At 36.4% G+C, this 27,317-nt stretch overlaps 1 protein-coding gene and 1 long non-coding RNA gene across 2 annotated transcripts; one reads left to right on the plus strand and one right to left on the minus strand.

Annotated features, from left to right (window-relative positions):
- Window positions 1-981: 981 nt before the first annotated feature.
- Window positions 982-27,317, minus strand: LOC138693022 (leucine-rich repeat-containing protein 49). Its single transcript, XM_069816541.1, has 8 exons — window positions 27,180-27,317; window positions 25,784-25,933; window positions 21,971-22,180; window positions 18,235-18,513; window positions 12,843-13,660; window positions 10,789-11,162; window positions 9,487-9,732; window positions 982-6,741 (listed from the first exon to the last, which is right to left on the minus strand). The coding sequence occupies exons 1-8, from the start codon at window positions 27,191-27,193 to the stop codon at window positions 6,544-6,546; spliced, it is 2,289 nt and encodes a 762-aa protein (XP_069672642.1). The 5' UTR covers window positions 27,194-27,317; the 3' UTR covers window positions 982-6,543.
- Window positions 9,626-25,666, plus strand: LOC138693024 (uncharacterized). Its single transcript, XR_011330211.1, has 4 exons — window positions 9,626-9,763; window positions 10,780-13,547; window positions 15,393-15,611; window positions 25,635-25,666. It is a non-coding gene; the product is annotated as an uncharacterized lncRNA (long non-coding RNA).

Genomic DNA, 27,317 nt, shown 5'->3' on the forward strand with positions numbered 1-27,317 from the left:
AATTTATGCACACATTGAAGAAAGCTACTACTTTAATGGCAAGAACAAAAACAAACCAAAAGATTTAAGAAATGAATACAATAAGAAATGAAAATCCTACATAACATGTATAATCTTACTTTTATAATTTAAAAGAATTATATTCTATACAAACAAATAGAAAAATCATTCAGAATATAAAAAAATAATCGTAATAGCTCATTCAAGCTTATTAGTAGCATACAACTGCGAAAAAAGTAACAGGGGATTTACGAAATTCCTTGGATTGCGTGCAATGTCTTTATTCTTGATACTGATATTACTGGTATGTAATTTTTAGATTAGGTAAGGATGAATTTAAGGATTAAATAAATACTACCAGGCAGTACGAATATAATCTATCCAATAAATAGATAATGGAGCAAATTAGGTGAGGCAAATTAAATAGAGAATGGAGTGAGGCGGACAATATGGAAAACCACAAGACACGAAGTTCATCATACACTTCTTTTTCCTTGGTACGAGTGATGTCAGAATTTACAGGAAAACCTTACCAAATGTTACAATTTTTCTCTTCTTGTAGGCTGTTTCACGTAGAAGATGAGAGACCGAGAATGAGATGAGATGAAATGAAATAATATTAGTCAAGACCATAATGAAAGAATTTCTTAATTCATGAAATTATGAAGATTAAGATAATGAGAATTATGATGATGATGATGATCATCATCATCATCATCATCATCATCATGGAAAATTAAAAAGTATAACATGATGCTGTATAAATAATAATAATAATAATAATAATAATAATAATAATAATAATAAAAAAACATGTTGAAAGAATGCAAAATTCTCGTTATCTAAAGGCAGCTCTATCGTACAGACCAATAGGACGAAGAGATCAGGGAAGACCACAAACAAGATGGTTAGATCAGTGAACGGAAACAGACAAAAGTGTGTAAACCGGAAAGTCAGAATAATAATAATTTAATATTACTTTTTCTTACGATAGATTTTATTAAATTGAGATAATAGTATAAATGAATGTAATATTACAAGTTTCAATAAGAAGAAACATATTCTTGTCACATATTCTTATATTATAAGACTTAAATTCAGCATAGAGAAAACAACATTTCGTTAGGAGAAAAATATACAAGTATTTACATGTCATAATGTTAATATTAAGATCGCACTACATGTAGAGTTCCATATAAACATACAAACTTTGTTGCCAGCAAACTTTTTTTTTATTATTATTTGCGTTGAGGTAAGCTATTCGAAAATTCTTCGTTCCTTTTTCCTAACTTTCCTAACATCTATATGCATAACATGCTGGTATAGCTTTGGAGCTACAATGAAAGCAAGAGTAATGTGACCAATCCTAGATCCACACTGCTTGTAAGTGGCCAATATAAATACTCTTACTTACTACATAGAACTCTACATTGTATGTGCTGCTGAAAGTCATCTGGTGGAGAATACAGTAAACTACAGCAATCATGTGAAATGACAGTCGCTGTTTTGATAGTTGAATACATAGAGTGCTTTAACATTAACATCGAATATTTACAATATTGGAGCTTACTAACAGACAACACTCCAGTTATACTGTGACTTAATGAATTTGAAGTATTCTTATTGGGTGAGTGAAAATTATTAATGGTTCCAGGTTTTGATCATTGTTTTAAATTTTAAAAAATGTTTGAGGCATAATGGAAGAGAGTTCTTTCAAATTTTCGAACACTAAACAGGCTTACAATTGTAAAACCCCAATTTTATGAAAAATATCTAAATGCGACAATAAAAAAATATTGTTAAATACAGGTCATAAGTATTGTATGAAAAACAAACATTTGAAGAGTTCGCAGGAAAAACGATGAATGTCACATTTTTGTTAAGAATTAGATAATGATCTAATTGAGTCTATAACTCCAAGATGTAGTGCTGTTTCTATAGAAAATAAAGGAAAGGATTATTGTATTCGTGGTGATAATTCTCCTTTTTACCATTTTTCATAAGAACAACATTAAATTTTGCAGTGATCCATTGAATTAGATAATGACATCAACCTTAAGAAAACTGTGACATTCATCGTTTTTCCCGCAAACTCTTCATTTACGAGGGGGATCCAGGAAATAACGACCGTTCGCGCATACCCACTGCGCAGCTGACTCCCCTTCCTTGTTTGAAGGTCAACTGGCTTGCTTAACATGTGTTCTCATAATGTTGTGAGTACTGGTTGCAACAAGTCGCCATTGTGCATTTTGTGTTACTTCAAAATGAACGACGTGATTGATAATCCCGCCGACTGTGAGGTGAGGAGTGTGATTCGATTTTTGAATGCCCGACATTTGAAACCTGCAGAAATTTACCGGCAATTGAAAGAAGTGTATGGTGATACTGTAATGAATGAAAGAAATGTGAGAAAATGGTGCGAAATGTTCAACAATGGGCGAACAAATGTCCACGATGAAACTCGACCCGGACGCCCATCACTCATCACAGAAGACCTGAAGACTAAAGTGAACGACAGAATCTTGCAAGACAGGCGCACATCATTCGACGAATTGCATATTGCCTTTCCTGACATTTCTCGTTCTTTGCTTGGTGAAATTGTGTCGCAACATCTTGGCTACCACAAAATCTGCACGATGGGTTCCACGGCAACTGAGTGACCAACACAAAACTCAGAGAATGGCCTCAGCATTGACATTCTTGATGCGATATCACACAGATGGAGACGCCTTTCTTGGTCAAATTGTGACTGGTGATGAGACCTGGGTGTCTCACAACACCCCAGAGACCAAGCGCCAATCACGTCAGTGGCATCATCCCTCATCACCCAAGAAACCGAGAAAATTCAAACAGACTCTCTCAACACAAAAAGTCATGGCTACTGTCTTTTGGGATCGCAAAGGTGTTCTTTTGCTGGATTTCATGCCAAAAGGCACTACGATCAATGCAAATCGTTATTGTGAGACTTTACGAAAACTACGGCGAGCCATCCAAAACAAGAGGCGAGGAATGCTTTCGAGAGGAGTTGTGCTTCTTCACGACAACGCCCGCCCGCACACTGCTGCTTCAACTCGAGAATTGCTGGATCAATTCGGCTGGGAAATCTTTGATCATCCGCCCTATAGTCCAGACCTTGCTCCTAGCGATTTTCACCTTTTCACTAAGCTGAAAGATTTTCTGGGTGGTACGCGTTTTGGAAGTGATGAAGAGTTGAAGAAGACAGTGAACACCTGGCTTAATGAACTGGTGGCAGAGGAGTATAACACGGGAATTCTAAAGCTAGTGAACAGATACGACAAATGTTTAAATGTAGGAGAAGTAAAGGAAGCTTCAGTTATGTAACAGACTTTTTTTTTTTTGAAATATGTATATATATTTTTTTAATTATTACAACAAAACGGTCGTTATTTCCTGGATCCCCCTCGTATTATACAATCTATTTATCTATAATTGCTACACAATATGATTTTGGTATCACATATGTAAGATCCACCATATTATTTGTAAAGTTATAAATTTTCTTAATGGTTACCGGTATTGGTAGTGAATGTATCATAGCATAGTATGCAGTTTCTAACTGTCAAGTTTTAAGTTCACATAAAGAATAACCTAATAGTTATTTTGATATTATTGAAGAAAATATAGCATATCACCACTGTCACAAAGTTAAAAAATATCTTTATTTATTTTTAATTCTTCTTTGGTCTTTGTATATAATATATGGGTCATTCGAAAGTTAATGGCTATACTTCAATTAAAAAGAAATACTTATTAATTCACAATTGACAAACTTGCAGTCAGTGGCGGTTCATGCCTAAAATGACAAGGGGTTCACTACTTTTATATTACATAGTTTTTGAACAATTTAATCAATATCTCATTTCTGAAAATTTAAAAATATACTACAGTTCTTTAAAGTAGATAATTACCTTAACCCCTTCAGTCCCGAGTTTTTTTTTAACTAGGTTATTTTACGACGCTTTATCAACATTTCAGGTTATGTAGCGTCTAAATGAGATGAAGGTGATAATGCCAGTGAAATGAGTCCAGGGTCCAGCACCAAAAGTTACCCAGCATTTGCTCATATTGGGTTGAGGGAAAACCGCGGAATTTTTTATTTTACTTTTAATTCAGGTATAGAAATGTTTAAAAAATAATACTCCCCATTTCTATCACATTGAATTTTTTAAATATTTAAAAGTGTCGAAGACATTCCAAAAAAGAAACAATGTACACTATAATGTATATCAGGCCTGAAGGGGTTAAAATGAGCATGATGCTGATGCTGATGATGATGATGATGATGATGATGATGATGATGATGATGATGATGATGATGATGAATTATCTTTGAAAGAACATAGCGATTTTTCCTTACATTATCATTCTCTCTTTCAATATTCTGCCTGAAAGCTGAACTAAGCTGTTGCCTAATTTTTGTTCTTCCAAGGGCTGATAAATCTAGGCAAGAATTCTTATAAGTAATAGATTACTCATGCTTCTTAATTTTTTGTGTCAAATCTGACACATCAATGCATGTCCAGCTCGTATCTTTACTCTTAGCAAATACCAGGCACGGGAAACAAAATAATTTATTTTTAGATTCACAACTGCAAATCCAGCCGTTTCTTTCATATATTTTTACATTAAAAGCCCTGCAAAATGTCTTACCTGGGCTTGTTTGTGTTTGCTTTAAATCAGTGGCGTATACTGGTTAAAGGGTTTGGGCTACCGCTGACCCTATTATTACACAAAATATATCTAACAATTATTTTAATTTTAATTACTATGGTAAAACTAATAATACAAAATTATTACATTATGTTATATTATAAACTTTTTCTTTTGTAATTTCCTTGGGCTACCACCGGTAGCCCGCAAAATACGCCCCTGCTTTAAATCGAGTTGAGGTAACAGCCTTCCAAGCTTCTTTATTTTACACTTATCTTCCAAGATTAAAACTGAAAAATGTGTTTGTAAAGATATTGAACACTTTAATTTTCTTTGGAAACGAACACTGGTCACACTCACAGATGAATATATTAAGACTGAAACACAAAGAACGATCATTCTTACGTTTCCGCGATAGCATGTCGTCTGTCTCATTATTATGTCACTGAACAGTCCAGTGCATGCACATGTTTCCCCTGCAGTATTCCCTCCTTACCTTTCGCCCCGCACGCAAGTCCAGAAGCTGGCTTGGCGAGGTTCAGAGGAAAAATTGAACCTTGTAAGCATGTATTCGATCTCTGCGATTCATAGGTTTTCATACGACAAAAATACATCAGAGCCACAAAGAAACTTATTAAAGATGAGCAAGAAACAAAGATCGATAGTGTAAATTATAAATAAATTTATTTAAAACAATTAAATTGTTTTTCCTGGGGGCTCTCTGAACCATTGAACACAAAGAACGCACCACCACTGTACTTCAATCATCCCCCTTGCTGTCACAGACCCACACATGTTCACGCAGATACCGGAAATCTCTCAAAATGTTTCTAGTTCAACAGAAATACTTCCAGCAGGTCCTCTGTCTCTGTCACTTGCCAACTTGTCAACTATGAGCTTATGACTAGATAGCTAAGTGTCATCTCATTCCGACTTTTTAACTTATGGCGGGCACTTGACTGTTCGTCATCCACTCATATGAAGTCAGTTGTGTGTAGACAAGCGGTTAGCAAACGTAGTATATTTAGTACAAGTAGAATGTGACTTCTCAACATCTAGCAAACAAGGAGAATGAGCTAGGTAAGTTTGCTGTGATCACTATAAAATGGCTGAAGGTATAAAAAAGATGTAAACCAATTTAATGACAGAGTTGTTGCCCAGGGTATGTCTTGGGAGTTTAGTTTACGCTACATCCGTGATGAGATGAGATGTCACAGGAGAACCGGGGCTCCTGAACAAAACTGCCATGTTATCTGAACCACAGGCTTGCTTAACACAAATTATAAATCAGGGGTTGGCCGGAGATCGAACCTGAATCCACAGGATTATAAGTCCAGTGCTCTAGTCACTAAATCACGTGACAGCTGAAGAACAAATATGATTTTGCTCTCTTTAGTCTCTCCAAGCATGTAGCAAGAAATTTAAAATAGTTCACTATCATGCAAATTCCTTCTTGTTCACCAATTCATAGAGCACATATTAAAAAGTCAGTAAAAATAAATGCAAATGAAATAATATCACTACCAAATAAAGTGAATTGTTTTATTGTCTTATTGGTCATTTTAACCTCTTCACTTGAAATCATTGAATGAAATTAATACTTTTATTTTTTTTTCCATGGGTTCAAATAAGTACTTTTAGGTTCTAAAACTTATTTTCTTCTGAAGAAAATAAAAATTACAGTATGGATTTTCAAAGTCCATACTTAACTCACGTCTTTATGGGAACGAATATAACCTTAGATAGATATCATCTTAAAAAATTAAATGCAAATATGCAAGAAGCACCGCAATTTAAGAACTCTAAAGCAAGGCATTAACAACCTGCCGTACCAACTGAATACTGAAATGTGAAATGGTGGAAGATCTTGGACTATACCCGGAGCCCATGCATGCACTTTTTCATGTACGAATCGAGATGGGAATAGTCCACGAGAGTGTCCTGCACTAGCTCAGACAAGATGGAGGGCCATTCTTTCTCCAACAGTCGCAACTTCTCTACCGCAGCACAAGCCACATCTATCAGTGAGCTCAGATGTGCTCGACCTTTGTGACGCCACATCATGTCCTCCTGCAACATAAAGCCATGTTTGTTTTGTGTGATTATGATGCTTGACAGTATGACTACTTCACCTTCAAAACAGTTAAAATTCTCAAGATGTTTCATGTTTTTCCCTGTGCATGATTGTTATAAACAAAACCATTATATTCAAGCGAGTACGAACATAACGCAGATTCAAAGAGATTAGGGTGAGAGAAGCAAAATAGGAGAGAGACAGAAAAGTAGCATTGTCACGTTTCTTTTTGGACATTAAGGGATAATTTCGCTTAACACCTACAACATTACAGAAGTGAATCAGTTGTCACCTCACACTTAGCTGTAACTAATTCCACAACGTACATCCGTGAACTGAGGGTGCAGAAACCAGATTTCTGTATCTACTGCATTCCATAAAGAACATTCACCCTTATTTAGCCTTGCTCTGGAGTAAGAATAAGACGGTAGCTGTCTCATTGGCATGTGTTGAGAGACATTTGGAACATAAAATGCAGTTACATTTTATACAAGGGTTGCAAGGAGTAGTGAAGTGCATTCCATAACCTCTCCTACTCAAATCCCATCCTCACCTTCCCGTGGTGCAACCTGTTTTTAACAAACGAGGCTCTGGGGACCGAATCACAGCGGTATAACTGTTCCATAAAAAATGGAGGAAATGCCATTTCAGCATGTTGACCTGCTGTGGCATGCGTAAGTGGTGAAAAGGGATATGGCCAGTGGAGATGTCTGACAATCCTCCTGGTTAGGTCATATGGACCATTAATCAACGTCAGGTGTGGTCCTCTAACAGTTGGGGGGGGGGGGGGGGTTGCGTGTAGGTGATAAAATTGCAATAACATAAAAATATGATGCCTTCATTAATATGGTTATACTTCTTGCTACATTACTCTCTATATTGAAGAGCAAGAGAGTTGATGGCTTTAATACTAAGAACTCAGCATCAGCTAACAACATATTTTAGATAATATTTTTTATGTTCGACCATGCCGAAATGTAGTAATTATACACCTGGTAGCAGTCCTTTAATGCATGTCATTAAAGTACACCTACTCATTAAAGTACAGGTGTTCAGCCAATGACAACTCAGCTTACAGGTGTTCAGCCAATGACAAGTCAGCTTTGTACCGTTATAAAACCGCAAGTATCGATTATTCTCGGATATGCAATCGAAAGACAATTAGCAAAAAGTCACGGAGGCTGGAAAACCAATACTGTCGCAGAAGGTTATGTTCTGTTACTATAATAATTAGCGTTAATTGTAAATAATATTCAAATAAATTCAATTTGTCATTTCGTTTTTCAATGTCGAATTCAATAATCAAAGTTATATCAAGTTTAACAAGATTACATCAAGGTCAATGACATTATTGTTCCTCGGAAAAAATCAATACTTTCGCGTCTGCGCACATCTCACAATTCACGACCTAGAACAAGGTCACTTCCGATCTTGTCAGATACAAATAAAATGTATACATCTGAATAATTTCAAGTTAGAAATATGGTCGAGCATAAAAACTCGCCTATAATGGTAATTAAGAAGGTTGTATGAAAATTATGAAACTCGCTTGCGCTTGTTTCATAAACATCCATACTTGCTTCTTAATTACTATCATTATAGGCTTGTTGCATAATGTACTATTAATAAAAACGTGAGTGTTAAAATAAAATTTTAATGCAGTTTTAATTCACTATTTTGGGAAAGCAGGGTTTCACTGTATATTAATGACAAAGTTAATCTTTTTTGTTTTGAATGCACCATGGCGTGAATGCTTATTGTATTTGCCAGTGGGATTAGTGTTGATGAAGTGATATTTAGCTAGACGAGTCCAAGTATTCTCCATGGGATTACCTGACATTCATCTTACAGTTGGGGAAAAGCTTAGAGAAAATCCAGTAATCAGCCAAAGTGAGATTCAAACCCACCTTCGACAACAACCTTGGATCTTCCGTACACTACTTTTAACACTTGAATATAAATAATTGATTAAATGGCGATCTTACTCGTGTTACATACAATAACATAAGTACAGACATGGAAATCGTACACATACAACCCAGAAACCAAAAACTCAACACACTAGAACAATATGAAATATACAGACACACTAAAACACACCCTGATCAAATTCTCTACACACAGATCAATTTCAGAACACACACACTATTTGACACCACATTTCAACACTTATCAACATTCGAACGCACGCACACAACAGGCAGCGAAGTTCGAGATGACGCCGAGATCTAGTAGGCTCTGATTATGAGAAAATGCTGGGTAACTTTCGGTGCTGGACCCCGGATTCATTTCACTGGCATTATCACCTTCATTTCATTCAGACGCTAAATAACCGAAGATGTTGATAAAGCGTCGTAAAATAACCTACTAAAAAAAAAAGTAGGCTCTGAGGATGGTGTGAAGAAGCACCGAAACAGCTGTAAGCCGCACATGCTTACACAATTAACACGAGTAAGATCGCCATTTAATCAGTTATTAACAACCTTGGATCGTCAGCCCAATTCGCAATCTCCTGAGCTAAGACGATGCCTTTTGACAAGGGTGAATGTAATTATGACAGGGAAAAGAGAAGATCCCAAGAAAACTTGTCTCATTATTGTGTTTTCATACCAAAAATTCAACTTGGATTAACCACGATTTGAACTCGGATCTCCAGATTGAAAACTTGTGACTAATGCACCAAGCAGATAATATATTATCTAAGAAAAAATTGTTGTAAGTTTCCCTTCACTTCATTTTACCTGTGACAACATGCCTCTGCGCCACTGGAGTGCCTCCTTGGCAACAACACTGCGCAGAGCGGGATCTGCACCCCATAGCCACTGCTTTGCACTAACAGGTTGCTGCTGAGGGGCCCCTGAGCGGGAGCCCTCGAGGTGTAGGCGTCCCAGCAGTGGTTGTAGCAGTGAGTCGGGCAGAGAGAACAGTGCGATATCACTCAGACCTTGGAACTCAGCCGATGCAGCCACCACTTCCTCGTCTGATACCTAGCAGACATCACAAAGAATTAAGGAAATGGTACGTAGAATTATTCAGGTTAACAGTACATTGATATACAAGAAACCAGGCTGTGTAGAGTCTGGGTCTTCTTATTTTATACCCTAAGGGTGAATCAACCATTTTCCCTCTATTACTACATATTATGCTAGTGGATTATAGTGATCTTCTAGCTGTCAGGTTGAATTTTCTTTTGTCAACTTCGTTTTGAATTTTGGTACTAACAAATACTACAACTGGCAGTAACTTTCTGTTATGTTAACAGCATTGTTTGTCTTTGAAGATGCTGCCAACATTCATGAAACAATAGTTACTAGAGTAGAGTAGTAATTAAGTGTTATTTCAAATTCGAACACAGTATTATTAATAAACAATAAGTTACAGTAATAATAAATAAACAGCATATATTTTAAGTGATATTCGGTTTTTGGAGTCCGTACTAATCATTTTATAATTTGATGTGTTCAAAATAAATTTTTAGATTCGGTTTCATGAATCATAAACTGGTTTGTCAAATGTTGCCAGACAAAATACATTCTAATATTAGATCAATCAATAAATAAATTATTTTTATTGTTTCAGTGTTGTGATTTTAGTTTTGGTGATATCTTATAACAGTTGACTACATTGAAAGATGGTCATATTAGCTTTTTAGGAAATAATCTTAACATATACACAGGTGTATTCACTCCACCCCAAATGTAATCTAAATCTTGTACATAATGAGTACACCTCTGCACATGTATGGACATTGTGCCACTGTCATACATATATGACGCAGTGCATAAGGGTAGGCCACTAGAGGGAACCCAAGAGGTGGAACTTAAACTGAGAGGATTCAATCTGACATCGGGATGGGAATCCTGTGTGGCTTAGTGGATAGAGCATCAGCACATAGAGCTGAAAACCAGGGTTCAAATCCCGGTGCCGAAGAGAATTTTTCTGTTGCACTCATCTTTCATCATATGATGACGCAGAATTTCTGCACGGAAATATCATAATATGTACTTCAGTACATCATAATAATATTGATACAGATTGCTGACCTCCATGCCATTGATGATCCGGAGTCCCCAGTGTGAGAGTCGAAAGATGGCGTACTTCTGCCACTGCTTGTGAGTGACGGAGTTTCCATCGGGCTCGATGCGCAGGGATGTGAGGCCCTGAATGTCGGCGAGCGCATTGAGCTGACCCAGGCAGTGGATGTTGGTCTCCCGGAACACGAAATGTTCAGCATTGGGAAAGCGCTGCTTGACACGCCCTAGCAGTGGCACCAGGCTGTTAAAGTTGACGTAGTTGAACTTGACTGTGTTCACGTCCGCAGCCTTGCTCGAGTTCCAGGGTCGGTCCACGAAGCGAAGTGCGCCCTGCCCATAGATGTTAAGGCAGCGTCCACATATCTCCACCAGGAAGTCTCCTCCTGCACGTCCACATTGACTTCATTCATTGTCAATATATTTGTTAGTCAAATTTTCTAAGTATGGAAGCTATAAATGAATCGCAATTTGTTAAAAGGTCATTAGTCCATGAAAATGAATTGGAAAAAAAAAAAAAAAACTATATGTTGTCCATGTGGTAGGTTATGTGTAAAGTTATTATGTATTATAATTATCTCTGGACCTTTTGATAATTAGTTTCGTTTTTACAATTTCTTTTACTTCTAATAAAATAATAAAAACAGCGGATTTATACTCTTTTAACAAATTCCAACATTTATATTTTAAGTATAACTCAACTCATGATTTTCGAGCACATAAACTTTATTTCCCAAAAAATAGTTTAATTCTTCTATCTGTATGATATTTTTCTTATCAGTAGGATGAAAGTATGTTGACTAGAAAGCAGAAAATGGCACTAGATTTAAAAAAAAATGTCAAAAGTGAACAACAATGTACTGCTTAATCATCATACCTTTCCCCAACATTGGGCTAATCAATGAAACTTATATAGAATTTCACATGAGTATTTTTTTCTGTCTTATAACATAACATGTTCAAAATATCAGCAATAATTTTAGCTTTTCTTATAGGCACCTTTCCCAATGGCTAGGCCATCTTTCTTGATAGTGATACATTTTGATTAATACTGGTACTTCTCATGTAGGAAATGTATGAATGCAATTTATTGATAAATTTCATTGCAGTGATGTATCCTTTGTTAATGTTATTTTATACAAAGTGTAGAATGTGCTTATTCCAAATGCAAGTCTTTCATCTCTTTGTTTCTCTCAAACATAATATTAACTTTGTCCCACCATACAACAAATTATACTTGAACCTTGCTGCATAGATTCTTCCTTGGTATTCTGCATTGAATCTCCAAAATATCAATAAGATTATAGACATATAAATTTGCTCATTCTGTGAAGGTAAATCATAAATTTTGCTGAAGATGTCCTGCAAGTTATCACCCAATGATTGCAAAATTTCTTTCTGCAGCGGAAAGAAAAAAATATTTAAAAACATAAACTACCGGTAGTGGAGAAAATGGAGGGATTTATTACATAGCTAGTAAAACATACATGTATAGGAAAAATTTTCATGGATTTTCTTAAACATCAAATTACTAGAACATAAAGAAATTGTCATCACCTAAAAGATTAAGAATATAATTAAAACTATAATTATAATTAATATTAAATTTACAATTACAATAAAAATCAAAGTACTAAAAGATCACCTGCTTAATAAAGACTGGACAATTTATTGTACGAGGGGGGGCTCGTAGAAATTAAGAAGAAATACTGAAGTATGGTACAAATTAAAACTAGAATAATTATATCGTGATGAAATTACCGGAGATTGAGATATTTTATGCCAGAATAAGAGGACTTTTACAAGAAGCCATGTCTGAACGAGTCTCAATTACTTACCAAGTGCCTAGTAAGATTGTGTTTGAATTCTGTTTTATTTCGACAGTCCCTGATGCTAGCAGGTACTGAATTCCAAAGTCTTGGCAGGGCTATTGTGAAAGAGGATGAGTATGAAGAAGTGTGATAGGATGGTATTATTAGGATGGTATTATTAGTATTGTTTCATGGCGAGAACGTGTGTTCAGATTATTATGGGAAGAAAGAGAAGTGAAGTGACGTAGGTACTACCTTGCTCCCTGATTCTGCCCTGGTGCATGGTCTGTTTCTGCTGCACCCTGCCCGTTGCAGCCCTGGCCTGTATGCGGCGTGGCACATGCTTGCGGTAGTGTGCTGCACTCTTTGCGTTCCTGGGCAGCTTGCTGCTACCGCGCACCACCTCCTCTGGACAGACGAGCTCCTCACTGGACTCTGACTCCGAGTGGCTGTTGCTGCTGCTGCTACTGCTGCTGGAGTCGCTGGGTAGAGAACTCAATGAGCTGTCCACGTTGGGCTCGACGCTTGACAGGCTGTCACAACGCACGGGCCCGCCCTGATCTTCAACCACCGGCTTGTCTTCCCCTAGGAGAATGGGGGGCAATCGGAATAGATCGAGACTTGCTGCAGACGACGACGCATTGGACTCCTGCGATGCTGAGCGTCGCAGCTTCTTGTCCACTTGAGTGCACACTGAAGACGCCACACTACTGACCCCCGAGTCACTCTGCACATATCGCTCGGCAGTCGGCTCGAAGTCGACGTCAGTCCGCAGGTCTTTGAGTGAGCTGGACAGCCCCCGTGTCTGCGAGCGGAGCAGCTCCCAGTTGGTGCGCGCATTAGAGATGACTTCCTCGCGCCGCACGTCAGCCATGCCTGACTCCCTGCTGCTGCGCCAGGCGAGCGCCGCTCTGCGCACTGACTCAGTCACTTCCATGCAGCTCAGCTGTTTCAGCTGCGGTAAGTACGACACCAGGAATGACACGCAGTCCCCAGCTAGTGCCACCGGATTGCCATCCACTGTCACTTCACTCAGTAGCCTGGCCTTCACCACACTGCTCATGTTGTCCACACTGCAAATACATATAGGTAGATACTGCTTTCTGTCCCCGATCAAAATTCGTCCCCAGAATGTCCCCAAATTTAATTATTTGTTCCCAGATATCCCGAGATTTTAAGTGTTAATTATTATAATTTTATGAAAATGCTGTTGAATATCACTGTGCCTGAGGTATTCATTCACAAGCTAAGATATCTGTGGAATGTATATTAGTGAGTTATCCTCCAGAAAGAAAAATTTGAAAAGACATTCCATTATTTTTCTTTCAATGTATATTTACAGTGAGGTTAGTTGGGGACATTCGCATTTTGCAAGAGCCAAGAAATGGCACGATCACCAGAAATAGTACATCCGCATTCTTTGCGCACAAGCAACGAGTGACACTGCAGTTTCACTTCTGTTGTGTCGTGAGAGTTGTACTCTTAAAAATTTAAGTTAAGTTTAAAGTGCTCCGTGTAGGCTACTGTTATTCATTACGTGAGCATACTTATCTATACAATATATACATATGGAAACGAAAATCTTGTGCGGCGACAAGACGCAAATTTTGGGAAAAGTTTCCAGAGAGACCTGTTCCAGCTGCCAGTACAATAAGAAGACTTTATAAGAAGTTCATACCAATAGGTTCGGTAAACAATGAAAAACCGAAAAGAGAATGCAGTGTTCTGTCGGAAAAGAAATTAGACGAGATTAGTATAAGATTGAAGAACTTGCGAGAGTGACTGCAAATTTCATTAAAAGTTTTCAAATGTGTTTTGCAGTAAATGGAGGACATTTTGAGCAACGAATATGAACTTGGTAAATACTGTAATTTTTAAGCATTGTAGCAGTAGGATTGTAGGCCTAATAGTTCCGAGATGCGCGTGTGTTCCTCACTGTAACCAACACATTGATAGCCGGGCCGGCTCCAGACGAAAACTCGAGCATCCCAACTAACTTCACTGTATATTGACCTGGATGAAATAATTTATTTTATGAAATTTCTTGCTTGAAGAAATATGACTTCGAGAAAATATCAGAGTGGAATGAAAAAAAAATGCTACTCCTCGCTCAAAATGGGGTGACATTTTTTTTAATTTTCTCCGATAAAATTATTTTCTATATGCAGTTCTAGAAGTTGATCGAAGTAATTCCGCAACTTCCAGGAAATAAAGTTCAGTGAAGAATAATTCTTTTTCAATGAAAATATTGTAGAGATCCAAAAAATCCAATATGAGTTTAGAAACTGTTCGAGCCATGCTTGGTATATTAACCAACTTCAACAGGACCTGTCAGGAGTCTGCTGCAAAATTGGGATCCAGAGAAAACATGCTTAAAAAATTCAGGATCCAGAGAAGACATGCTTAAAAAATTCACTCTTCTGAAAATACTAGCAGTTTAAGTAGTAGTAAGTAGAATGAACATTTAAATGAGTATTTTAATTCTTTATGGAGTATAAAAACAATAAGCTTATAAGTGAATGGCAAACTAACAGAAATGTTAAAGGCAGTTTTTTTATATATTGATATCTGTCCCCGGAAATTATGAAAAAAATCTATTAACCTTAGGCTATACTGCCAGTAATCAGTTTCCAGAGCCTCATTTGTATAAGCAGGTTGCATCATGGACAGATTGAGGATGAGATTTGAATGGGAGAGATTATGTAGTCCACATCACTATCCGTCTTTTGATGCAGTTGCAATGTTCTGTGTAGTGGCTAGCCACGACTACCATGCAGCTCACTGACACAGACTGTCTATTTACAGATCATCAAAATGTATCATCTGCAAAATACTATCATGAACACAGATCACCTCCGAGAGATGTCCGGCTTTGAATATGCAAAATCTTAAATCAGAAACGAGAAGGCGAATGGAGAACATCCAAGTGCCTGAGCATTAGATACTGCTGTCACCAATGCCACCACAACCGCCATCTCCACCACCACATAATTTTCTTCCATTCTTTTGGATTATGAACTTCCTGTGAGTATTGTCTTTGCTCTTTCTCAATAATTGTAAATTTTCACCTTTACTTTTTAACTTCGCCCTAGAATATGCCATTAGGAAAGTTCAGGATAATAGACAGGGTTTGGAGTTGAATGGGTTACATCAGCTTCTTGTCTATGCGGATGACGTGAATATGTTAGGAGAAAATCCACAAACGATTAGGGAAAACGCGGAAATTCTAGTTGAAGCAAGTAAAGCGATAGGGTTGGAAGTAAATCCCGAAAAGACTAAGTATATGATTATGTCTCGTGACCAGAATATTGTACGAAATGGAAGTATAAAAATTGGAGATTTATCTTTCGAAGAGGTGGAAAAATTCAAATATCTTGGAGCAATAGTAACAAATATAAATGACACTCGGGAGGAAATTAAACAGAGAATAAATATGGGAAATGCGTGTTATTATTCGGTTGAGAAGCTTTTGTCATCTAGTCTTCTGTCAAAAAATCTCAAAGTTAGAATTTATAAAACAGTTATATTATCGGTTGTTCTGTATGGTTGTGAAACTTGGACTCTCACTTTGAGAGAGGAACAGAGGTTAAGGGTGTTTGAGAATAAGGTTCTTAGGAAAATATTTGGGGCTAAGAGGGATGAAGTTCCAGGAGAATGGAGAAAGTTACACAACGCTGCACGCATTGTATTCTTCACCTGACATAATTAGGAACATAAAATCCAGACGTTTGAGATGGGCAGGACATGTAGCACGAATGGGCGAATCCAGAAATGCATATAGAGTGTTAGTTGGGAGGCCGGAGGGAAAAAGACCTTTGGGGAGGCCGAGACGTAGATGGGAAGATAATATTAAAATGGATTTGAGGGAGGTGGGATATGATGGTAGAGGCTGGATTAATCTTGCTCAGGATAGGGACCAATGGCGGGCTTATGTGAGAGCGGCAATGAACCTCCGGATTCCTTAAAAGCCAATAAGTAAGTAAGTATATAATTTATAATGGTCATATTCACATGTTAGGTTAAATGTAAACTAATTTTATAAATACTTACACTCAGCCCATCTCGAACTGGAGGATCAAGGTCACTTATAAAAGTACAAACCACACACGAGTCACTGAACTGAACTGTGAACTGAAGCACTGGTAATCCCGGCTGCCCCAACTGACTTTAGTTGAGGGGAATGGTCCAGAAATGTGGTAAGCACACGTGACAAATGCAGTTCATTGCTTGACCTTGATCTGCCTTTCGAAATGCATTGAATATAGTTGACTAATTTCAGCTTAGTAGTCAACTAGGTATTTATAAACTTAGTTTACATTTAACACATATGGAAGCGGACTGGAGAATAGGAAAACAGGCAGTGGTGCACTCATATCTGGCGAAATAAATATTCGTTTAATGGAAGAGTCTCAATTTTCACACTGTATTCATCACATGTTTTGCAGTTATCTGACTTGGGAATTTAAATCCTACGTTGTATAGAGGATACAAAAAAAAAAATCCTTCTGTATTTATCCTCAGATACAGGCTGCATATTTTGGTTTTTACATCAATCTAATAAAAGGATACAAAGATGATACAGGCATAATTTAGATGTATTTTACGCAGGTTTTGTTTTTTGCTGTAATAGCTCTGATACTTCAGGATAGAGACAATATGCCAATTGATATGAATATGAATGTGAATATAAATATGGTAGGATCAATATATTGTTATGACGTTCTACGTATTTGGACGATCTTTATGTTTTCCATTCTACAAATTCTAGCAACGCCACTGCAAATTGAGCAGAATAGAAACCAACAGTTTCTCATTATTTGTGTTGAAATTTCAAGTCTATTTGCTTATTAAATATACACTTCGTCTTCATTTGCTTTTAGGCAAGCAAGGTTCCCCACAAGCTGACAAGAAGTCAATAATTTCTTTATATTTATGAGAAAATCCGAAATATGTTTAACTCACAGACAAATAGACTTAGCACCAGAGAATGACAAACAAACTGTTTTTCACTGATTAACTTTATAACTCTTTACTGTATTAGTATGAAGAAATTACCTGGCTGACTAGTTTCGAAGTGATATTTCTTCATTTTCCAAAGCCTAGTGAAAGTCCCACGCTATCTTCTGGCTTCCTGTTGTGGTGGGGTGTGTTCATGATTGTGTCAAAAAGGGTGTATGTTTTGAAATTGAGTTGAATGTTCAGGATGTGCTGGGGGTGTGTTTTTGTACGTTTGTATATTTCATAGTGTTCCAGTCAGTTTCTGGTTTTTTGGTTGGATGTGTAGTATATTCATGTCAGTGTCTATGTTGCTCTAGTTGTGATTGGAGTTTGTGATGTGTTCTGTGTAGGTTGAATTGTTGTGTAGTCTGGTTATGGCTGTGATATGTTCCTTGTAACGTGTTTGAAGGATCTTCCAGTCTGTCCAATGTAGAAATCGTTGCAACAGACAGACTGTTTTTCTTTATTTACAAGCGAATAATCTTCGCCTTAAAGCTTTTACAATCTTTGTTAGTGGTTTTTTATAGAAGTGTTTTGATATTATAAAGCACCTATATTTTACAAAAATTAGCACAAGACATTTTTATAGCCGTTAAACATTTGAAGTATATGGTCACATCTGTATGGATTGCCACTAGAATTTACTTACGTTTGAAGTTCATTGTTGCTGAGGTACAGTTTCTGCAGCTGAGGAGTTTCTCCAAATCCAAGTAGTCGCTTTATCCTGTTGCGCCTCAGGTTGAGCTCCTGCAAAGAATGCAGACCCTGGAGATCAGACGTGCCCACGACTCTAATCTGATTTCCTGCAAGGTTAAGCACTTTGAGCTCGCACAGTGTTGATAGTCCTCCGACCTGAGTGATCTGGTTGCCGTGCAGGTCCAGTACTTCGAGCTTTGTCAAACAGCTTAGTCCCTCAATCCGTCGGATTCTGAAAACATTTCATATCATAAGGTGCGGCGAAAATTATACTTTGATAGTGTGGCAGATCTGAAATGTTTAGAAGCAACAATAATGTACTGGTACATGAAATATATGTGAATGTAAGAAATTTAATTTAGAATGAACATAAGAAATATTAAAATGTATTAATTTCAAGATACCGTATTTAAATATACGTACTTAGTTAATAAATGCAATTAAGTATAACCGTGAGTAACTGTTTTCAGAATATGGGAGGGGTGACAGTAGGAAGAAGACGAATAAAGTGTATAAGATTTGCTAGTGATATGGCGTTGTTAGCATAAGAAGAGACATTACTAAGAGATAAGGCTGGTTCACAATAAACCGGGAACGAGAACCAGAATGAAAACGAGACGCAGAGGACGTGAATATGAAAATTTTTGATTCACAATAAACCGAGAACATAGACGACTATGCATCGATATGCATGTCAATAACGATATGTAAAGTCGATATTACGCATTCTGATGTTATTTGTGTATAATTGACCAATGGCATTCTCTCAGGAGTACAAGGCAGCCAACATCAACACAGGTTAACCAACTTCGAAATTTCAACTGAAACATTTCATTATGTACGGTACTATAAATATGCCCATGCATCTTTATTATTACAACCTATTTTAAGTCTATCACAACGTAAAATAATTAGAGAAGAAACATTTGTAATAGAACAAAAATGAACACAACAATCGTTGTTGAATTGAAGCATGAATATGTAGTGTGTAATAAACCAATACGGTAATAAAATATGATTCACTTATGATCGGTGTTCAAAGATGCAGCTATTGAAAACCACGTATTCTCCTTCATTTTCTCATCTTTACACGAGGCGTGCCGCTTATCATAAACGTGAGGATTTTCCTCAACGCTCAAAATTAGAATCTCATCAAATAAAACTTGCTCCGTGATGCACAGGACAGAACAAAATAATGCATAGGTTATGTCACGATCTTCTTTCTACAAAATATACGATGACAAAATAGCTTTTAGATGGCAATAGAATGAATCTAGTGGGCTGTGATGAGAAACGTGAATGCCAAAATTGAAACTTGGCCAACTCTCCGTTACCGATCCCGGGCTCCGGCAAGCTTTTCGTTAATTGTGAATGCTCACATTTAAATGTACACATTTTAACAATTTTACCGTTTTCGTTTTCATTCCGATTCTCGCTTCTGGTTTATTGTGAACCAGCCTATATTATATTATTGGAGCTAATGACAGCTATGATCAGTATGGGATGAAGATAAATATAGACAAGACTAAGACCATGGTTATCGAAAGAACAATAAAGAAGGTAAACTTGCGAATTCGAAATGAGGCAGTTTAACAAATGAACAGATTCAAATACTTAGAGTGTACTGTAAATAGTAACATGAGCTGCTGCCAGGAAGTCAAAAGGAGAATAGTAATGGTTAAGGAAGATTTTAATAGAAAAAGGAGCATCTTCCGTGGATTTCTGGAAAAAGAACTAAAGAGAATAGTGAAGTGCTTTGTGTGGAGTGTGACATTGTATGGAGCAGAAACATGGACATTACGACGAAGTGAAGAGAAACGACTACAAGCATTTGAAATGTGGATATGGTGAAGAATGGTGCATGTGAAATGGACAGACAGAATAAGAAATTAAGCTGTGCTAGAAAGAATGGGTGAAGAAAGAATAATGCTGAAAGTGATCAGGAAGAGAAGAAGAAATTGACTGAGTCACTGACTAAGAAGAAACTGCCTACTGAAGGATGCACTGGAAGGAACAGTTAACGGAAGAAAAGTTCGTGGCAGAAGAAGATATTAGGTGATTGACTATATGGATCATATGTGGAGACTAAGAGAAAGGCGGAAAATAGGAAAGATTGGAGAATCCTGAGTTTGCAGTGAAAACCTGCCCTTGGGCAGAACACTATGAATGAATGAACCGTGAGTAATATTTATTAATGTTTTCTTATTTCCACAGTGCAATGAAGAATTAATTGTTAACATGCTCTGAGTCAATGTCTCTCAATGTACCCATATGTTCCGCAGAATCCCAGGGGTTCAATAATAGATTTGGTATTTATAATTTATTGTTTTAATATATTGAACATTTTTTTATCTCTTGACTTTGTCAATGGCCTTCATGTAATCAATGAATTTTAAATAAGTTTAGAACAAAATAACATTTTTTTTTTTCATGTTTTTGTAGAGTTGCCACCTTTGTAATTTCCCATTACCGGACACTACTGTCTAGATAGACAAGTCAAGAAATTAGTTTTATTAAATGACTTGCGTCTCTGCAATACAGAAACTGATGGAAAGCTAGGATTGATAAATATTTACAGAATTCGAATCTTCCAAATAACATACTTTCAGTACGAATGTAGGTCTCTACAGTAATATTTATCTTCATTAAAAAGTCTTCTGGTTTTTTATTGAGTAGTAACACTCACAAAAGGAAATACAAGCTGGAACTTTTAAATTTGATTTTATGAATATTGCATATATTATTTCATTAGAGGCAATTTTAAAATTGTAATATACCGTATTTATTGTTACATTTTGTGGTTTGCAGGAGCAATGGTTTAGGGAGGAAATGGTAACAAAACTCTGTATAACTCTGAGAATAGTTGACTTTACACTTAATTTCTGTTTTTACAATACTAATATCTAGACGATTCCAGTGGTTACTCCAAACAACCCCCATATTTCTGAAATGAAAGATTATACTTCGTTTTAAAGGAGATGTTCTTTACCATCTATATAAATGTATTATTTTAGGAATACCGCGCCTGGCAAGAACAATTGTTTGAAATCTGTTAGCTACCAGACTCTCCTAGGGAAATGGATTGTAGATGATGATGATGACGATGACGATGACGATGCCGATGACGATGACGATGACGACGACGACGACAACGGTAGAAGCCAAAGATGAAACGTCAATCAGGTAACTTGTCTGAATCAATTCGATCTCGGTACCGCGAGTTTCGCATTCAGGTGAACTAACCATTACTTCAAGTGGTGGACCAAGTAAAGATAGTCAAATAACACACTCTTAAGTAGATGGACAGAGAAGTCACACATGAAAAGATTCCGTTTTAATAATAATAATAATAATAATAATAATAATAATAATAATAATAATAATAATTGTACTCGTAAATACATCGACATATCGACATTCCCGAACGTTTAGGGGTGAAGAGGTGCATTATTCCGGACTCCAGACAAATATTTGAATTCCCAGACTACTCGAATAGGTAATAACCCTATGTTCATGTCTTCTTGTCAACTGCTAAACTGTTAATAATTATGTATTACCGGTATATTTCTGTATAATTATTTTATTTCCACATCTCAAAGCTTCAAGGCTAATGTAACATAAAATACAATAAATATTATGTTGTGTTATGTATTTATGTTAATAATTCGTATTTTCATATCAAATTTCACCTGTTCTTCCCGACCAACAGAACTCTGAGATTTTCAAGGCAATCAAGACCAGCAATTCGTTCCAATTGATTGTCATAAATGTCCAAGAAAACAAGTCGTGACAATCCCTGCGTGGGTACATCATCCAACTTGCTGATGAGGTTGTGCTGCAGTGACAGCAGTCGCACTTTCGTTTCCCCTACCAGAAGTGGCACTTTTGTGAGTCCTCGTCTGTGAAACCAGAAGTATTCCATGTTAAATATTATGAATAAAAATCTATAACAAAGTCAGAAGCTGAAACTAACTGAACAAAATTACATTCATATTGAATATTAATAGTTATAATACAAATATGAACATGCCCAAAAGAGTTGAGCATTGTGTTTCCCGTGGCTATTTATTCCAAGGAATGCTTATTGTAAGGATTCTATGGAGGTGATCTAGAAGGAAAGACAGTGCACTACAGTTGTTCATCATTGCTAGAGCCCGGACGAAAAGTTATGGCACCAGCGTGAGGGACGTATTTTAGTTCGTTTGCTTGGACTCGCCCTCACACTCAACTGGAGGGGTGTTGGGTTAGTTGGTTACTAGCATTCCGAGTGTTCAGATCGTTCTGCTACTACCGCTATTGCTAATACTGAAAACATTGTCCTTCTGAGCGCCCTCATTATGGCATTGTCTAAGGTGTGAAATCATAGAGTAGTTCATAGTCAAGGACATGAAATAGCACACAATGTATGGAAATTCATGTCAGAAGAGGTTGTAAACGGAATACCAATTCTATTGAAATCGTGTGTGCAAGAGTACTGGCTGCCACTGATATTTCAAAGCGAACCTGGGCAAGAATCAGGAAAGAAGGGAAAAATATTAAGGCAGGAACAGCAGATTCTTTCACCAGTCCGGAAAAATCACAGCCGAAGAAGAAGATTGTTGCAGCTGTAGACAGTTTTGATGAGGAAGTCATAAGAAGACTTATCTATAATTTCTACGCTACGCATAAGCAGAGGCTGACTCTGTAATCGCTTCTTCCAAGAATGGATATCAGTATATGATTATGTGAAGAAAGTAGAGAACAATTACATTGAAAGTGAGCACGTGATGGACAGTAATTTGGAGAACATTTCCATAAACTTAGGCACATCTGATTCCAGCACACATCAGTCGTCAGATTCGGACAGAAAATAAGAATATAAAGATGGAATAGCGGGCGTAATTCCATTAGGTACCTTCGGACTCTTGAGTGGGAAAGTGGTGATACTAACGTAAGACGAATGTTTTTAGAAAGAGATGAAATGGATATGCGTGCCGCTCTGAGCTTGAGAACCGTAACCCAAACAACCCCCACTCCTCTACCCTGCTGGCCGGGAATTTAAAACTTCGCGCAGGTTGGTGCCATAACAACTCGTCTCAACTCTACTGCACTAGTGATAAGATGATTATGAATTATGTAGAAATTTTGTAATAATGGCAAAAGAACGACTAGTCATAAAAACCTGCTCCAAGATCATCATCTTCCTCCACTAATTTCACTCAGATTCATGAGAATTTGGGTCATTGTATGAGCGAGTAAAAAGCTGAGAAACTAGTTGTTTGACTAACAGTTTAATATGGTACTGGTACATTTACATGCAAGAATTGTTTAATAAAAATTTATCAAAATTCATTCCAAGTTCTGCGTGTTTATTTCTTCTACAGGAAAAACTTAATTTCAGTAAACAAGAATAACAGAAAAACATACTAATAACATAACCTGGAGGTTCATTGCCACCTTCACATAAGCTCAGTCCCTATTCTGAGCAAGATTAATCCAGTCTCTACCATCATATCCCACTTTCTACAAATCCATTTTTATATTATCCTCCCTGCATTGTTAGCAGAAGAGGAGACAATACTAAGGGATATGCTACAGGAGCTAAATGACAGCTGTGAGCAGTATGGGATGAAGGTAAATGCAAACAAGACAAAGACCATGGTTGTCGCAAGAAAAATAAAGAAGGTAAACTTACGAATTCTAAATGAGCCAGTAGAGCAAGTAAACAGCTTCAAATACTTGGAGTGTACTATAAGCAGTAACATGAGCTGCAGCCAGGAAGTCAAAAGGAGGATAGCAATGGCAAAGGAAGCTTTTAATAGAAAAAGGGGCATCTTCTGCGGACCTCTAGAGAAAGAACTAAGGAAGAGACTAGTGAAGTGCTTTGTGTGGAGTGTGACATTGTATGGGGCAGAAACATGGACATTACGACGAAATGAAGAGAAACGAATAGAAGCATTTGAAATGTGGATATGGACAAAAATGGAGTGTATGAAGTGGACAGACAGAATAAGAAATTAAATTGTGTTAGGAAGAGTGGGTGAAGAAAGAATGATTCTGAAACTGGTCAGAAAGAGAAAAAGTAAACTGGTTGAGTCACTGGCTGAGAAGAAACTGCCCATTGAAGAATGCACTGGAAGGAATGGTGAACAGGAGAAGAGTTTGGGGCAGAAGAAGATATCAGATGATAGACGACATTAAGATATGTGGATCATATGCGGAGACTAAGAGGATGGCAGAAAATAGGAAAGATTGGAGTGCAGTGAAAGACCTGGCCTTGGGCAGAACACGTGGGTGTATGTGTTTTTTTTATCCTCCCATCTACATCTCGGCCTCCCCAAAGGTCTTTTTCCTTCTGGCCTCCTCACTAACACTCTATATGCTTTTCTGGATTCGCCCCTATGTGCTACATGCCCTGCCCATCTCAAACGTCTGGATTTAATGTTCATAATTATGTCAGATGAAGAATACAATGTGTGCAGTTCTACGTTGTGTAACTTGCTCCATTCTCCTGTAACTTCATCCCTCTTAGCCCCAAATATTTTCCAAAGCACCTTATTCTCAAATACCTTTAACCACTTTCCCTCTCTCAAAGTGCATACAGAACAACCAGTAATATAACTGTTTTGTAAATTGTAACTTTAAGGTTTTTTAAGAACAGACAAAAGCTTGTCAACCGAATAATAACAGGCATTTCTCATATTTATTCAGAGTTTAATTTCCCCTGGAGTGTCATTTATATTTGTTACTGTTGCGCCAAGATATTTGAACTTTTCCACCTTTTCGAAGGCTAAATTTCCAGATTTTATATTTCCATTTCCTACTATGTTTTGGTCACGAGACATAATCATATACTATGTCTTTTCGGGATTTACTTTTTTATTTGCTTCAAGTAAAATTCCTGTTTTTTTCGTAATAGTTTGGGATTTTTTTCTAACATATTCACGTCATCTGCAAAGACAAGCAGTTGATGTTCAATTCCAAAGCTTCTCTGTTATCCTGGACTTTCCTAATGGCATATTCTAGAGCAAATTTGAAAAGTAAAGGTGACAGTGCATCTCCTTACTTTAGCCCACAGTTAATTGGAAAAGCATCAGACAGATTTATTTCAGTTATTGCAATAAAATTTCTTTATACCTCTTAATGCCTATTTGCACATGTGTGCATTTCCTATTGGGTTACATACCGATGTGCTTTTAATTTCCAATGTAAAAAGTGAAAGCTAAATATTTTAATTACATAATTTCTTCCATATACGTTATAGTAATGTTTTGGTTTTAACATGTGAAATATTTATTTAAAAAAATTACTGTTACTTGTAGCAATAATTAAGAAAGTGAACAATAAATTATTTTCTCTTTATTTCTGGAGTAGGCCTACTGGACAGTGAACATAAGGAACAAGGGAAATACAACATAAATATCCTACACATGAATGATTGCTGCAAGAATTGTTGTCGAAAAAGTGTATAAACACTTAAAAAAATTGTACATATTATGTTAGATACATGAAGAATATAGTACCTGTCAAGGCAAATCCTATCTGGATTTCGTTCTTTTTCTTTTTGACTCCTGGAAACATGAAGCCTTCCACTACCGGTAGGGCCTGTTTGTAATAGTACATCAGATCTCTGTATATCTGAATCTAAAATATTGCAGGATGCAGGATTTCCCCTGAAATCAAGCAGTGAAGTATAATAGGAAGACAGAATTAAAACAGTATTCATTTGAAGCAAAAAAGTTACCTGAAATTAAAGGATGAATAACATGCATCAATTGTTTGATACCGTAATGTTTAATTTTAAGAAGCATAGTTATGAACTTGCTTCTACATTGTTTCTCTCGCTAATAAAAATGGCTGAAATTTGTACACTTAGGTTTAATAAAGACTATTATTATTATTATTATTATTATTATTATTATTATTATTATTATTATCATTATTTGTCGCTTTCTCTCATACTAATGGGTGATAATACTATAAGAACAGCTTGCATTCTTAAGTGAGTAAAATCAACATCATCTGCCTGCTTGAAAACAAAGGGAGTAAGAACTTTTGTACAAAAGAAAAAGGTTTATGGTCATATTCACTTATCCATTTGCAACTTTATTATATTATTATTATTATTATTATTATTATTATTATTATTATTATTATTATTATTATTATTATTGCTGCTACTACTACTACTACTACTACTACTACTACTACTACTACTACCACAACAGAAATGTTTTTCTGTAATTAATTTTATATCGTAGTATGAGAGGACCAGGTATTTGAAATAATTTTTATTTTGTGAATATTATAATAATTTAGTTTGTTAAAATTATATTTTGACTGGTTTTTATTTTATTCTGACTAAAATGAAATAAGTGTCTGGGAATACTTCTCTAACTGCATTAACTCCAGCGAGCTCATCGTTGGTGGAGACAAATGTGGGGAGAACGTTTCACTGAACAGAATCTCAGTTTCTCTGATACACCATAAAAGTTTGATGTGTAATTCCTATAGTATGTTTTAGCTTACATCAAGGCCATGACCAGAGGGGGCCACTGACATCCAATAATTTTTATTTTGTGAATATTATTAATAATTTAATTTGTTGAAATTTTATTTTGGCTGGTTTTTATTTTATTTTATCATTTAAATGTTTTATTGAAAAATTTTTATTACCGGTACATTTTTATACCTACCGGTATGTATATATACATACAGTTTATGTAATACTTTCAGCTTAATTAATTCATATTTTATATTAATATCTAGTAATAAATAAGATAGAAATGACATCGTTTAAATCTACAACAAATGTGCTGCTATAAATGTATGAAATCTATAGAAAAATCCATTCCATAAGAATTTCTACTTCATGCATTCAAGCGTAATAATTCAAGATTCCAACTCTAATAACCATACCGAATTTCTTCCATTATTTTTACGTTTAAGAGTTTTATTAATCATTTGGTTTGCACATTGCATGTAACTTTCTTGTTTCAATGTAAATAATAATATAGAAGAAATGTGTATGCGCGGTTGGCCATCTTTCAATGTAGA

The sequence above is a fragment of the Periplaneta americana genome, chromosome 17 (assembly GCF_040183065.1).
Source record: "Periplaneta americana isolate PAMFEO1 chromosome 17, P.americana_PAMFEO1_priV1, whole genome shotgun sequence".
Taxonomy (NCBI): domain Eukaryota; kingdom Metazoa; phylum Arthropoda; class Insecta; order Blattodea; family Blattidae; genus Periplaneta; species Periplaneta americana.

Bases quoted from the DNA above. Each gene is read 5' to 3' on its own strand.
- LOC138693022 (XM_069816541.1), bottom strand. The intron at 18,514-21,970 runs GTGAAATTTGAT...AAATGTTTTCAG, and splicing joins CTGTTGGTCGGGAAGAACAG to AATCCGACGGATTGAGGGAC. The intron at 11,163-12,842 runs GTAGTACCTACG...GTGGACGTGCAG, and splicing joins GGGCAGAATCAGGGAGCAAG to GAGGAGACTTCCTGGTGGAG.